The sequence below is a fragment of the Anopheles funestus genome, chromosome 3RL (genome assembly GCF_943734845.2).
Source record: "Anopheles funestus chromosome 3RL, idAnoFuneDA-416_04, whole genome shotgun sequence".
Classification (NCBI taxonomy): Eukaryota; Metazoa; Arthropoda; class Insecta; order Diptera; family Culicidae; genus Anopheles; species Anopheles funestus.
This window is the reverse complement of record NC_064599.1, coordinates 34,904,760-34,920,966: the sequence shown is the minus strand read 5'-3', so window position 1 is coordinate 34,920,966 and position 16,207 is coordinate 34,904,760. Positions and strand designations below refer to the sequence as shown.

General features: G+C 38.4%; 1 protein-coding gene across 5 annotated transcripts in view; it reads right to left on the bottom strand.

Annotated features, from left to right (window-relative positions):
• Positions 1-16,207, bottom strand: part of LOC125771669 (uncharacterized) — a 142,233-nt gene that overhangs the window by 15,638 nt on the left and 110,388 nt on the right. For all 5 annotated transcript variants that reach the window (XM_049442526.1, XM_049442527.1, XM_049442525.1 and 2 more), the window contains one exon: positions 11,998-12,122. In XM_049442526.1, coding sequence (XP_049298483.1) covers positions 11,998-12,108 — 111 coding nt within the window. In that variant the 5' untranslated portion in view covers positions 12,109-12,122. The remainder of the gene's footprint in view (positions 1-11,997; positions 12,123-16,207) is intronic.

Here is a 16,207-nt window from a genome sequence, read left to right as displayed (position 1 = left end):
TACTATACTTTCCACGCGGTTATGACCCACGACGAACGAAAGACGATTTTTGTGGTTTTCTCCCTTCCACTCCTCCCGCACACGTTCACTTGCCTGCGTATTACCCTTCGAACAGTTGGGGACCTTCATCAGGAAAACTCTCGACAAAAACCTAGCGTGTGACTTGCGGGCAATGAGAATTTGCATCGATTCTTCGGCACAATGAAGCACCCACGAAGAACATGCCACATCCCCACATCACCACATCAAACTTTACGAACTGAATCCCATCGTAAAATGTGGTTCGAAAACTCCACCGATATAGATCCGTTCCGAGTTTTGACTCGATCGGCAACGTGCAGGAAACGGGAGTTGGCGTCTTTGCATTAAATTGCTTCAGTAAATGAACACGACACGATGTTGCTGCTGTTGGTGCTGCTGCTGCTGCTGCTACTGCTACTGGCGTTCTAGCAAAAGCTGATAGCGATTTCACGTAAAACAAAGCAATTTGCGTAAGTTAGCAACGTTATGCTTCGTGATGCTAGGGGCAACGAACGATCATTTCACCACCGTCACATCCAGCCAGCCAGGGTCCTTCCAATGCTGTGCCCTCAAACGGGAAGTAAATCTAAATAGTATCGATTTCAACACCACCACTTCCGTGGAAAGTGTCATGTTTGATTTTCTCATTTCCCCTCCCATACCTTCCTTCTCCCTTCCCTTCACCACACCGCTGAAGCCACGTGGACAGTTTTCAATTTTCCGCCCAAAGGAATATATGCGCCCGTTTTACCCGCTACGGTAGGCGCGAAGTCGAAACGAAATGGAATTTCCGATTTACGGCCATCGCTTTCGTGTGCTTTGCGACTGTGTGGGTGCAGGTTTTGGTGCTACGGATTATGGCGATAATCTTGGTGAAGCTTTATGAGAGTATTTACACATGATTTTACGATCCGCCCAGTACACCGTACCGTACCTGGTCCTCCCACACTGGTTTGACGGTGGTTCTGGGTGTGTTCTGTCCTGTCGTTCTTTGCCGTCGACCAAAGTTTTCGTGGATCAGTTTCTGCGGGTACACGGGTACACACAAAAATCAACTGGGAATTATTATGGGTTTGGAGATTGAAGACGTCTCGAAAGAAGCCGCCATGATGACATTTCGCTACATTTATTGCATTTAATGCCAACCGCAAGATGGGCGCGAGACATGGTTTGGCTTTTGCGTTGCCTTCTGATGGGTTTTGTGGTTTTTTGCGTATCGTGATGGTATATTTGGAGAGCCTCTTAAATCAACCGTGCGCGTGTGCTTTGCGTGGCAGAAAGGGTTTGAGCTGTGGATTTTCTGCATACCAGATTAGTTTGTTTGCTGTTTGCAACATTTGGTTAAAAAAGTTTCTTTGTTATTAATGTTCTTATTTCTGAAAGCTGTTAGTTCTATTGTCTTATATCTTTGATTTTAATTGCGAACTCAGTATTAATTAATTTTTAAAAGATTTTCCAACATTTCTATAATTTTACCTTTTTAAATCATTCAATTTATAATTTAATCGCCTGTCGTGTCTCGTGTTTTTTTTTGCATTTATATCACTTTTTGTATTGAAACATTTATTACAAAACAATTGCGAGTTATTAATTTTAGTGTTTAATCTGCAAGTATGAATATCAATAATATTTTCGAACCGTATCGAAAATGTAATGGTTTTTTTAATATCTATACTATTTTTCTTTAAGTTGAAAAAATAAATAAACAGAACAATGTTTCTGTTGTACAGTGGAAGGCCGACTATGGTGGTGTCACAAGACCGAGTTAATTATTCAAATCAATTATTCCTCAAATTATTCGTGAACCCGTGTTTTTTTACCCGTGTGAACCCGTGAAAATTTTAAAGCCGATTTGTCATAATAACTTGAAAACGAATGACGAATACCAAATAATAATACCTTAATTGTGAATAAAAAATTTATGCATGTTGCAATAAATTTTACAGTTTTCATTTTCAACAATAAATCACAAAAAATATAGTCTTGCCCTCCATACTATCCACTTATCCAGCCAAGGCTGGAAATTTTATATTTTGAATTGCCTAAATTGACAGTCATGTTTCTTTCATTCCTTTAATGCTATTCTTAATTGTACGAAAAATTAGCAAGGTTTTTGCAATTGTTCACCAATTGTGGACATTTACATTGCATAAGTTCTTTAAAATTGCATAACAAAATGAAGGTTAACCATCCTTCCTCTGTCTGTTTCCTTTTTTACCAAGCAAGAAAGTTGCTATTAAAATCAACACAAAAGCTCACCTCACACGTAACACCCATGGGTGCTAACGAAAAAAAATACTACGAAAGTCACACAAGTGCACTGGTAGAAAAACGAAGCGATCGAAATACCAATAAACGAGTTCGAATGAAACTCAACCTGGCGCACACGCAAAAACCCAAAACCCACTTGGTTCCGCTTATTTGCACCGGAAGCACTCATAAGTTCCGGCCGTTTGGTTCCAGTTAACCTTTTCCGCTTGGTCCGATTTTAGCTTCTGGTCTTTTTTTCCTTTTCTTTTTCTCTCTCTCTCTCGCTCTCTGTACACGTAGCGCTTCTTCGTGTTGTCTCTGAAGTAATAGCAAAAATAAAAAAAAGCACACGCAACATAAACGGTTCGTTTCTGAAGCTGTAAGATCGGTTTGTGGCGGTATGTGTGTCTGTGTACGATCCCATTTCCATATGGATTGGTTCAATTTCATCTTCAGCGCGGACGAAGGAGTTATGTTACGGCGTATGAATTCAATCTACCGCAGCGAAGCATGACCAGCAGCAGGAGGATATTCCAAGACCGGGGTGGGTATCATACCATTGCCACACGAAAAAAAAAGGATCCACCAGGTGAAAAACAGGTTGATTCAGGAGTCGTATCGGCACGTGTATGATGACGCAGGACGTGGAATGCTTGGGTAGTGCTGTATTGAGATTTGTTGAACCGAGACGATGCAATGAGAAATTATTACGATTGACGCTGAAGTTTCGTGATGATAATATTTGAAAGTTGAAGCATAAAAGTTGGGCATACGATCGGGACGACCGTTTTTAAATGGAGAATGGAATGCAGCTCCTTTTCTTAACCAAAAGTTTCTTTTACTTTTGGAGTTTCGTTTCGAAACTCGAAGATAGTTTCATGGAATAAAAGTTTACTTGCAACAAAAACGTTAAGCAGTATTTGATGCAGGTTCAATTACTGCACTAAGAATATTTAAAATATGCTGCATGATGTTCAATGGGCAATCTTAAATTGATATTAAAGATGCATGTGCGAAATGCAAAATAAAAAAAAAATATTTTGGTAAATAAAAATTGAAAAAAATATAATAAAAAAGTAAATAAAAATCAGCATGGCTAATTTATCACCACAGTTAAACCTTATGTATAAGTAAATAATGGATAAAATTAAAAAAAGAAAAGCGAATCAGTGAATCGAATGAATTGCAAAAGCGTTTATAATATGTTGCTTAATTTCAATGTGCAACATCTTCGCTTTACACTTACATTAAAAATCGTTCCGTTTTATACTTTTTTCACTTTTCCTTTTCAAAATAAAACTTTTACAAGAATCGTTACCATAACAGGATGCAGCGAGGATCACCATTTATGCAAAACTGATGCAACACACCCCACCCCAAACACCCAAGGGATCAGCGCAAACAATGCCACACAAATTACGCTCTAACGGTGGTGTTGTACGGATCATGTTAAGTTTTTTTAACCATCCACCCAGGATAGGGTAAGGATAACAGACTTGACGAAACCGAATCGTCGCAAAACTGTGCAAGAGGATGCGAAGAAACGCGAACGATGGGCTAAACTTTTCACCGGAGCAAAGTTAATCAAATTAAAATTGCAACAGCAAAGGTGCAGAAATATGTTTCACCCCACCTCTGGTGGAATAGTTTGGGCGGTGAACGGGAGGTATCTGCCAGTTGATGCAATGGCAGCAAATGAACATGAGCCAGGCTGTGTTTTGCCCAGAAACGAAGCACACACACACACACACAAGGGTATTTTGTACTGAATATGAGCAAAAGTTGAAATTCATTAAATGTAAATTTCTGCTCGGATGTGGTAAGGATACGACGGTGAGCTTTTTCGTTTTTATTTCTTGTCATTTTACGGCACGCTAATGTACCGGGCGTGTACGAGTGTGTACTGCTTTTTAATTCCTTTTTCGCCTGATAGCACTTTGAATAAAGTTATGTAGGAAAGGATGTCACGCCACGGCCGGTTGGGTGTGTTTTGGGGAGGAGAAATTTTCTTTCGAACAAGAAAATAAAAGAACTGATGAAAATGCTGGCTTTGATGAGCTGAAACAGCGCTGCAGGAGGGATACAGGGTGTTTTGTGAGCGAAAGGAAATAAAATGAAAAATATAAACTCCTTTATAAATATGTATTGAAACTTTAGACATGTGGATAAACTTTGGCGAAGGATGTGTTGCAGTTTAATTTTTAATTTTAATTGAACAAAAAGCTGGCAAGGCAAGGTGTTGCTTGTGAAGTTTGCTTATGGAAAAGTCATATGTTGTATACACGAATGTTTTGCTTTTAATGTCTTTTCGTTGCCTTCTTGTAGTTGATTACTAACAAAAACAAGCAAGGATAGTGGATAAAGTTATGTACAAGTTTGAAGATAAACTGAAACGGATTTTAATTTAAGTAAATTGTCTATTTGGATAAAATTAAACGTTTATCAAAACTATACAAATTCGTCATGTACAGATACTTCAACAATAATTTTCTTTTTAAATGATAATAATATATTCCATAAACATTACTTTATTCAATTTAGTTTTTTTATATTATTGCTCAATACACAATGTACAATTCGCCTATTGAATGGTATAATGTAGCTTTATTTGTATTGGATGATTCTCTCCTGCTTAATTAATGACTATCTGTCTTATTAGCTTAACGACCTGTAAGGTCATGCCGGCCATTTCTGGCTTACTAGACTTATTTTTACCACGTAGCCGAATAGTCAATCCTTGATTAATGATTAATGGATATTCTCATTAGTTTAAAGGCTTTTGTAATTTTAACGTGTACCTAAATCACAGTAATGTAGAATTGAGATTATATTCAAGTAAAAATATACCCATTAATAGGAAAAAAGAAAATAAACAATTAAAAATTCAATTTAAAAATATGTTTCATAAGGCCTTTCTGCGACTAAGTAGAAATCTCGGGCGTTGAATAGAAAATTATCACATTAAAAATATTTTTTAAAAATATCCTTAAATCAAATGCTAAAGCTTATAATTGACGAGCTGGCTTAGGAAAATTATGAAAAAATGAAGTCTTTGCCAATACCACATTTTATTGAAAATAGGGCGCACGTTTTTTTTATTAAAATGATGATGTTATTTTGAAGTTAGAGTGGCTTGACAAAGGCCAAGTATTTCGGCACGCTTAAAACAAGTGGATATTGAATCCTGCTGCTCAGAGTGTGACACCAACAGCAATTATAAGTAGGCCAATGCTCACGCAAGTCTGCCGTTGGGTCCTAAATGCTTGGTGTGGCTATTTCCCCTTTCCTTTGCTATTTGACCTTTTCTTTTATCCTTTTCTATACGACCATAATCCTTGATACATGGTCCTGCTACAAGACCGTTTTAAACCTGTTTAAATAAAAAATTATTTCAATGATTGAAGCACATCACATTTATTTTACAAAGTGTCGCGGTTCTTGATGGAAAAGGTATTTTATATTCAATAATTCATACAAACTTTCATACTGAGAGACACAGTAAAGTTCTTCCTTTGACAAGTACACGATTGAAGGATCGGTTTGAATAATGCAAAAATTGAAAGGTACTTCCGGAATGCAAACCAAAGCACCGAAAAAAGAAACAGCTCCCTTTTCTGAGGCGATAAAATGTGAAATTGAAAAGTAACAAACGACCAGCACGAGATGTTCGCCAATCAAATTTACGATAACCGTATTAACCTTTTCATTAAGCCATCTCATACGCATAAAAATACCATCCTCGAGGCGCCTTCCAGTGCGGTGCGGAAGATTACATAAGTATCGCAAATAAAAACGAAACCGACACTCGGCAATTCGAGTCGGATCGATTATGGAAGAGAGCCGCACACAGATACAAAAAAATGAAGAAGAACCAATAAGCAAATGACAATGGCGTGACATTCAAAATGACATCAAATGGGAAGTGGAACAGGCACGCGTTTCGACAATGAGTGTTGTCCGTCGCGCATGCTTCCTCATCCGCCAAACTAACCGGAAATCGAACGCATCCCGGAAGCATCAAAAGGAACGAATTTTTAAAATGTATTTCCGAAGCACCCGCATAACAATTCAAACTGAACAAATCTTTCCCCGTTCCAGCAGACATACAGATCGTCATAAAATTTGATGCTTTCGGAAGATGGGCGTTAAATATTTTCCCAAAAATAATAAAATCGCGAAAAGATTCATTTGAATTTTGTATGTCTGTTTTTTTTTGCTTTGCTTTGTTGCTCATGCTTCGTTCAGTTTCTTGCTGATTTTTGACATATTCCTATTTCTTTTGCACTGTTTCATGTAGGGTTGGAAGATGAGAATAAATTTGCATATTTATCACCACATCCCCAGTCGCAGATGGAAGCATGTTACCCAAATTTAGTAAGAGGTTCGAGTTTGTGTGTGTGTGTGTGTGTGTGTTCATTTTATTACCTTTGAGCTTCTTCCGATACTGTTCCGGTTACGATACGGCCCGATTGGCCGCTATATTATGAGCCTTCGAAGATCGAATCTTATGCTCACGGATGCATAATTTTAACCCGTGTTCGATATGCGATTATCAAATCGCGCACATATTAGTGATGCCTTTTTTTGCGAGTGAAAATATTGAAAATCCATTACGATGTGTTACGAAATCGTTCACCTTTTTTGCACGCATTTTAAGCGTTTCGGTGACATTCACGCGATGATAACTGATGACAAACGTAAGGAAGAAAGTAGCAGCGCTTCCAAACATTCCAATCGTTACGTAAGGTGAGGATTTGGGGCTCAACAGAAGAAAGTGACCTTATGCTAAAAAAGCTGTTATGTCACATGGATCTTAAAATTAGACACAAATTCTTCCCAAATAAGGACTAATTGTTAAGTATGCAGTCGGCTCTGTAAGCAGCGACGGCGTAAATCATAAATCTTCATTCCATCTTAATCCGGTGTCTGATGAATGCGTAGTGGAACATTCCCTAAATTAACTTCACCTTAACCGGTCCAGAACGAAACGCAACGCACGACTCACACGGCACCAATGTCACGTACTGGTCACGATCCAACACTAGAAGCGTTCGGGACGAAGAGTTTTCACCATTTGCCATCGCCATTGCTACCACGTCACGTCATGGCTTCGCTTTATCAATTAGGCCACCTCAATTAGGGTGTTCGTTTCACTTTTCCGCTAATTATCGACCAATGTGCCATTAGTAGCGTCCCAATAATACACTCTCTCGCCCATCTCACCCGATGCTCAATCAATGCGTCCAAATAAATGTCAGTAGATAGGAGCTATAACCGGCCCCCCGAAAGTATGCAACCAGCACGTAAATTGACGTCTATGCGAGCAACGATCGTACGAACGTATCGGATGTTGGTAATTCCCGATGTTCGCCAAGAAGATGGGTTCTTTCGCAATTTGTCTAACCTCTCCCTTGGGCGGGACTTTGGCAAAAGGAAATGACATCGTTTTTGGTTGTGAGTGTTAAAAGATTAGCCGTTCGAAAAGGGGGGGAGGTCTACCGTGTTGGGAAACACCGGAACAACATTATTTCGTCGATCGTTCTCATCGATCGATCTTGTACGGGATCGTCAAAATCGAAACCATCATAACCGGTTTTGATGGGTTTGGTGAACATGAAATTGACCCTTTTCTCGTGTAACGAATCAATAATTATGGGCCTCATTTCACCACACAGTATGAGTTTATATTTTTCGTGGGGAAAATTATAATCATTTAAATGGGATTACGATATAAGCTTCATCATGATTAATCCTACAGTCAAAGGTTGAAAATGGTTTTAAAATGTCATCTGAGTCTGCGAGATATGTGCTGTAAGTATAACAAATTACGTTTTTGGATAAGAGTAAGGTCAATTCCTATACATTATTAAAATAGTTGCATTGACATTAAAAAAACAGTTTCGTTTTCTACATAAAAACAACTCCTGCAAAACAACTTTTGTCCTGGCCATACTAACGTAGTTGGAAACCTAAAATGGAGATAGTGTTTTACGTTCTTCCCATATCAATATACACTTGTTCAAAATTATTTCACTACATTGCACACCGTCGTCACCTGACAGAATGCCATACAAATTTCCCTGTTCCCTGATAAGACTGATACGATCCATCATTTCCGTTCGTTCTTTGTGTTCGTCCAACTCGTCAAAACTTTTTCCATGCAATACACAAACGTAGCGTAATATTAACTTCCATACGGTCCATAGAAAGTGACATTCTTCCGGCGGCACAAATTCTCTTCCCTCAAAGGATTTTTTTTGTCCCTTTTACTGGGCGAAATCAGAACATACTAGTTGGGAAAAATATGTTCACAAAAGAGCAACAAAAAAACATCGTCTCATGAACTAATTCCACCCGGTATCGCTTATCGGATCGTTCCAAAACTCTGGGAACGCGATGTATTTGGCTCTTCGTTGCCGGTATACCAGGTGAGTAGCTAACCATGCTGAGAAAGAGGTGGTAGTATAACCCTATCGGGAGTTTCTACGTAACGTGAAACAATTCCAGTTGGACCATCGTCACCAAGCCAGAATCATGGAGGTACGGGAAGCGAATGGCCGGAAGGCGTGCCTGGCAATTCCCACGCGATTCAACGTCTGCTGTTCTTTCTATTTTATTTTGGCAGTTCAGTTTTTTGTTTGGTTCTTCGTGCTCCGGAAACCAGATTTTCCGATGGTTGGTCCCCTGGTAGATACGAAAATCCGGTGTCCTTGAAAGGATTGAACGAATGAACGTGTATATGCGTGAAAGTGTATGAGAGAGACTGTTCCGGAATTATGTTGTTTTTTCGTTCCACCACACCACAATAAGGATATGACGGAATGGACAAAAAACACAAAGAATTTCAAATAATTCCCGGAAACGAAACAGAAATCCCGGAAGGAATGGTTCGGTACGGTTTGTACTTTATTATTGCACAACCATAGGTAAACCGTATGACAATCGTTATCGGAAGGTAATGCTTTTCCCGATTCATGGTTTGTTTCACTGCACTTCGATCTACAAGAACGAGGGAATACAAACTGCCAAGAATAGAACACACAACACAAAGAACACACATACTTTGGCAAGGTGTGAACGTTATGGAAGTGGCGATTGCTCTAAAAACCGGCGTTGATCTGTAAAGCTAGTTATCTATTCGCTAGTGTAAGCGTAAGTTGTGCTGGAGGGATACTGTTTCTGTTTTTATATTTAAAGTGAAACTATTAGAAATAGTGATAAAAAGAATTATGTGAAAAGAACAGTTTTACAGAAACAATTCTATGTAGGTATTGGAAAGAGCATGCACCATTCATGGAAGACCATTATTCCCAATTGCTCACTAATTTAATAGCAATTTAAAATTGATATGGACAAAAAAATTCCAAAGAATATGCTCCAAGCGGAGTCGTAGTTGGATCCCCTAAACTGTAATTGTTACAGTGGGATTGTGTTGAGGCATTTGTTAATGGGTGACAACGTTGTCTGACGTTGTCTGGAATCAGGTCTAACATTTCTATACACTTTCCGCACTTTTCAGGACCTGCTAGATGACCTACACGACCTACTCCAATAGGTGAAAATTGATGGCTTTTTCATCACAGCAGTTCGAAACTCAAATCAGAAATAATTTGAGGATTTTGACAAGGAATTTTGAAGATGTCAATAAGTATTTTTAAGCCTTAAAATTTTTGTGCAGCCAACGGATATGCTCGTTCACAAATGTGTGTAGCGATACCTAGGACTCATTATTCACAAACATAAAGATCCAGTACTGAATTGGCAGGTTTTGGCATCTGTGCTTAGGGTTTTTGTAAACAATTTTGAAAAAGAATGCAAAAATTTATGAAAAACATTTACAAGTGTGCGTAGGGCGAAATGAAAAAAAAACGCTCCTTGCCGTACAAATTAAAATAGAATACCAACGCAATCTTATATAAATTTCATTTGCCCAAATGTTGTGATTTTAAAATCGTACGTAGCCATACTGGGACACTCCATATAGCTTTCATCACAGCGTTTGAAATCGGATTCGGTCCCTTTTATGTCGTCTATTTCCCAAAAAATGGAAAAGTAGAATTATTGTGACTGAATTACGGGACAGCTACATACATGATCTGCATAATTATTTAATAAATATCATCATTAAAATATACCCGCTTTGATATATTTCATCGAAATGTGATTTGTCCATGAAATCTTCAAAAATCTATTTCAATAAAAATGTTAAATTAGCAAACATGCATGAACATCTATGTTTTTACTCCAGGAAAAATTTTACTCCAGCTAATTGGAAATGAAGTGAAATATGTAACACAAAAAATCTTTCAACAGAAATGGCTTGCCTCGCTTTGTGTTGTCATTTTCATTTTGATCTTTATTATAAGCTTCCAACGAAAATTGTCCACATTCCAACAATACTCGCAGTAATGTATCACATTTATGCAGTACATACATGTATCAAATTTTTTGTGCTATAAATTTGAGAATATTTATAAAAATTTAAATAGCTGTCTATTACAGCTTACAGAGGAATTTATGTGCACAGGAATTTATTTTCATCTATTCCATTTAATAATTAGTAGATTTTTGAAGCAAATCCCTCACATCAAAGGGAAAAGCAAATGATTTTTAAAAACAATTCTCAGTGCAGTAATTGTTTATAATCATCCACTAAAGAGAAAATTTCCCAGAAATCTAACCTACAATTGACATGTAACATGTTAATTGTACCAATAAAAAAATAAATTCCCTCTACCTAGAACTCGTTATTCGGTTTCATCATGGCCTCCATTAACTCAGCCGAAAGTTCACACGTCGCTCACACACACACACATTGCATAAGTCGCTTATCATCGTTTTGTGCCTTACTCGCAAATGCCGCGGAAATTTTGTTTAAACCTCAGCTCAGATCGTTGTGAACAATTGACCATAAATGAGCATCAAAATGTTAAATCAACCGTTTTTACCGTCCACCGGCAATGCATAATTTTTATAACCTTTCCCGCTTTTGTGCCGGGACAAATGGCCGGGAGTGCACCATTGCTGATTCACATTTACGGCCGCACAGCGCGTTTGTTGGGATGGCATGGCATAGGTAAGAGAAAAAATGCTCACTTTGCTCACTGTGCTTGCATGATTATGGTTTGTTTGTTTTCTCGTTTGATACTGGATTTTTTTTGGTTTAATTTTTTTTCCCTTTACCGTCTCTGTTCACTGTTTTTTCGCATTCCAGTTTATATGGCGTTCGAGCCGTTCGTGTCAACGTCTCTGCGATAGGTGTGAGCATAAACTTTTTTACACACCATTCATTCCAGCACACACCGACATTTGCATTTGCTTAATGAGTGTTGTGTTTGGATGTTTTTTAGTTGCGTTTCATTTTCTTGAGTCATTTAAATTTTATTTCGTGAAATGGTTAACAGCACCCCGTTTTTGCTCATTACTGCTCCAACTGCGGTGATTTTTAGACAGCATGATAGCAGCACGAGTTTCACTTTTTATTTTGTATGTTTAAAAAGCTTTTTTACATTAATGCTTTTATGTGTTTTTTTTTTGTAAGCAATGACTAGTTTTTGACACTGGTTTACAATCAATGCAATAGTTGGGGACAATTATCAACATGAAGAAAACAAGGTTGAAATGTGTCGCAACTAAACGATAAACTATTGTACATTTTTCCCATTCCCAGCGAGAAAACCTACTGTTTGTAATAAATATATTTATTTTTTTTTTAAATTCACTTACCCGATGGTGTGTAGCATTGGCCGGCGGATAGAAGTTGATTGGATCTACATTGACGGCTGCTGGCTGATCGGTAGGATAGCGCCTCATTGGTAGATGGCTAACTTTCGCCATCTGATGGAATCATTCTGTGGAAGAGCAAAGAGATGGGCTGCTTAAAAATAGAACACGTGCGATGCGAAACGTTGGTACAATAAAATCCCATCAAATTGCTCATAAAATCTCGTCCAAATTTTCGCCTTCCGGCATACCAGTCATGTCACTTTTTATCACCCGCTTCCTGGCTGGCTTCTAGAGTTGACAGGTTTCGGTCGAATCCGTGCACACCCTAATGCACACGTTTGCCAAATCTATTTATGAGCTTTTAATTTACTTCCGAGCGAAAGAGGAAGGAAGGATACGACACACAACGGTTCGAAACGCCCTGGTACAGGTAAGTCGTAAATCCTCTTGACGACGGGTTGCGTTTGTTCAGCGCTAAGAATAAGATGATCACGATGATAAGAATCGTACCATCCCCGTGGGGATACACGCACACAAACACACGAGCTAGGTGGAAGTGTGTTTGGAAAAGTTTCCTTTTTAGCTTTTAATGAATTTATTATTAAGCTGACAAAATGAAGTGGAAAGTGGCAGTCGCAGTGGTGAAACGTTGATGGTTGACATGGTGAAATTCGTTTGTTTTATGGCTTACGGGGACATAGACATAAACACATTCCAATGCTTTGTAGTATCTTCAAATTAAAAATGGGTTGAAATATCTTTGACCTACAACCATTTTGTTTTATTAGAAACTATGTAATAACCTTATATATTTTGATTCATGATTCAACGTTTTGAAACTTAATTTGATTAGGAATTATAAAAAAAATCATTTACAATAGGTGTAAAGTTGGATTTGAATTACGTTTTGCATTGTATTGTCCCTTTTGTAAACAAGCTATTGTGTTTTGTCTCTAAAATGATAAAATGAGCGAAACAAAATATTAAACTTCCTTGTAATAAAATTTATTTCAAAAAGTGAACAAAATTTGACGATCAAAGAAAAAAGACATTTTATAGGATTTTAATGGAATGAAAGAATCAAAATAATTCAAATCGTAGCTAAATTACAAGTTTACTCAATATTACTGGAAATTGTATTGAATTTACTAAAATATCAAACGACCTTGTGAACTATTGTTTCCCTTTTTTGCTGATAGTCATTACATTGACCTTATTCTTGCTTTCATTTACGGACCAGCGCACAAAAGAAACGGTCCTTATGAGATTTTATATCGGTCCTATCGTGTAAAATCTGACATCACCACCAATCAACCACCGGGCGCCTCCACTAAAACGCTTTCAGAGACTTAAATGCTTAATTGATAATCTAAATTTACAACACAAAATGTACACCATCCCTCCCGTATCGAGCATCTCAATGCCATTCTTATCACTCGACATTGCTGTCACATTTTATCTGTTTGCTCCTAAGTCTCTCAATCCTGACCCAATTTGGGGGAAAAATTCTATCTAAAGCCATGCTACAAACAGCAAACGGACCCTCGTCTGCTTGCATCAAAGCACACAAACGTCAACAAATCATGATAAACACGTTACTGCTTTCTAATTATCGATGATGATTTATTTATCGCAACGAACCATTAAATTGATTATGCACCATCGACAAGCAGCCCATTACGCTCGTGGTCCGGCACAAGGCTGGACAACGCCTGATACCCTCCACCAACCGTTGACAAATGACAGCCTGTCCGGTCGTCTTATGGGTGTTAATTTCAGCATTTCAGATAATACCCCCAGACCGTCCAGAGACCAGAGAATGCGAACGTTGAGAATGCGCAATCCAGTTCCCGGGAAGGGCTTGTTTAAGAGCATTGATGAAGGAGACATCACTGGGCCTTCCAGTGGCATTTGACAGCGGCAGCCATTGGTACGCAAGCACGAAGATGATGATGATCTTTGATATTGATTCAATAACTTCATGTTCGCAAAGGGACAGTTTCGCAAAACCCTAACCGAACGTCGAGACACGGTCGTGCGAAATACTTTATGAGGTTACTGCTGCTCTCTGTTGCTACAATCGTACGTGGAGCAATTGAAACATAGTGCCAGAGACGATTGAGTGGTACCGATTAGGATGAGTCATTACATTTGGATTTAATTAATTAAATTTCTATCCATAATTTACTGACATGCATGCATGAACGATGCGGTTAACCGTCGCGATAAAGATGCATTATGTTGAGGAACTCATCGACGTTAGAAGCCTGCAGTTAATGATTTATCACTACCGTTTAACGTTACGGTAATGTGTGGTTAGGTTGGAGCAATTGCAGCACATGATTGAGTTGCAATCAATGTTTGAAGAATAAGCAGAAAAATGACTTCAAAACAAGACCATTCGTGTGGCGTGTGTGAGCATACTGCAGCTGTTACAACGGAAATACAATGTATGCACACTTTTTCCCATCTTGCCATACATTGCCATTCTACGCTAGGAATCATTTTTATTCATGTCCGACTCATATGTATGTACCAAAATAAATACTCTTCAGCGTACACTGCAGTCACGGAATGCGGGTTAAAATATTATCGTTGGAATTGGAATGTTAAACATCGCCCATGTTCTACGGGAGAACCATTACCATTACCTGCATTGCCAAACTCCTACACGCCGGAAACCATTGTCTTCTATTGTTGCATTCGATCCAGAACGTAAACGAAAACGATGAGCTTTCCTAGAAAGTTCCATGCCGCGCTTCAACATCCTTCATCTTGCTAAACCTCACACTAGAGCAAACTTTATACCTTCCCGTGTAAGGGAAATGATAGCACAAGACGGAAAGACAGTCTGTATGCATTTTTTATTGCCCTGCCGCGTGGCACTATTGGCTGGTGAGGCACTTTATGGCTTTATTTGAACATTAATGAGCCTGCCGCTTCGAAAGAACTTCTGGGAAGAAAGCTTCCCCATTTGCTTTTGGGCTTGGATCGGAACAATGAAGCATAGAACTTCACCCGACGATGATTTTGGGAAGACGGTGGGCCTGGCCTTGGCAGGATAGGCTAATGATTTGCAATTTGAGGGTAATTTTGAATGTTTCCTCGGGACAAATACTATAACGAGAAGTGGCTTTTTCGTCGTCGCAGTTCTCACAGCGGCAGACGCAAAAGTTGTAAGTTGAACGGGATAAATGAGCATAAAATGAAAAATAAAGATGCCATGAAATAAAGGCCGATGGGTACCGAGATCGGGTTGGATATGGGAATTGTTTGAGCTTTGCTTGAGCATGATGTAGGAAGATTAAATTTCATAATTGGCAAACACACGCTACCAACTGATGCCTTTGGTTTGGAACGGGGTTTTTTACAAATGATAAGCTTTATAGAATATTATTTTCCTGAGGAATGACCGTGAGCAGCATTATGAAATCGACAAAAAAGGAAGTAATTCAAATTGAGATTTTGTTATTTTTTAAATCTACAAATTAAGTAGATATTCCATTACAGAAACAAACATTAACATTTATTATTTAATGTAAAAATTTAAATGCATAAGATATTTTTTTTTCATTTGCTTTCCTTACTATAGAAAAAAAGCAAAGTAATAACAGTACAAAAAAAAAGTTGGAGAATCCATTAGCACTACTTCGAAATGTTTGTAATACTGAGTTTTGTTTGCTACCACTTGCATTCAGCATACATTTTAGCGTGTGAAAATTCATCCATAACCAAACATACTTTCTCTCTATCTACTCGCCAGCCCAGCATCGGTCAACCCAACATGAACCAAACCTTTATTTATGGCATTTATATGGCACGGTCACCATAAAGCCGATACGCATACAGGTGTGTCGAAAACAACCACATTGGATACGACCCATGTTCCAAAAAAAGTGCTGCCCACTCACCGTCCGTGTATTGTTGTTGTTGAACATTTTCCCAGAATAATCCGTAGCATTAATCTACGGAAACGATTCGGTTGTGGTTCACGCAAACGCGCGAAAAATAGACATCACCCCATGCGATAATGGTTTCCCGGTATTTTTCTTATTTTTTGCTTTTTTGTGCCCACACGGGATTAGTCAGCTTAAGGTGGTTGTGTCGTGCCTCAGACAAAAAAAGATGTGCAAAGAGGTAATATTCGTTTAAGCAACGATTACTCTATAAAGCGATCGGTCAAACATGGATTAACGAACATGGATTTGTT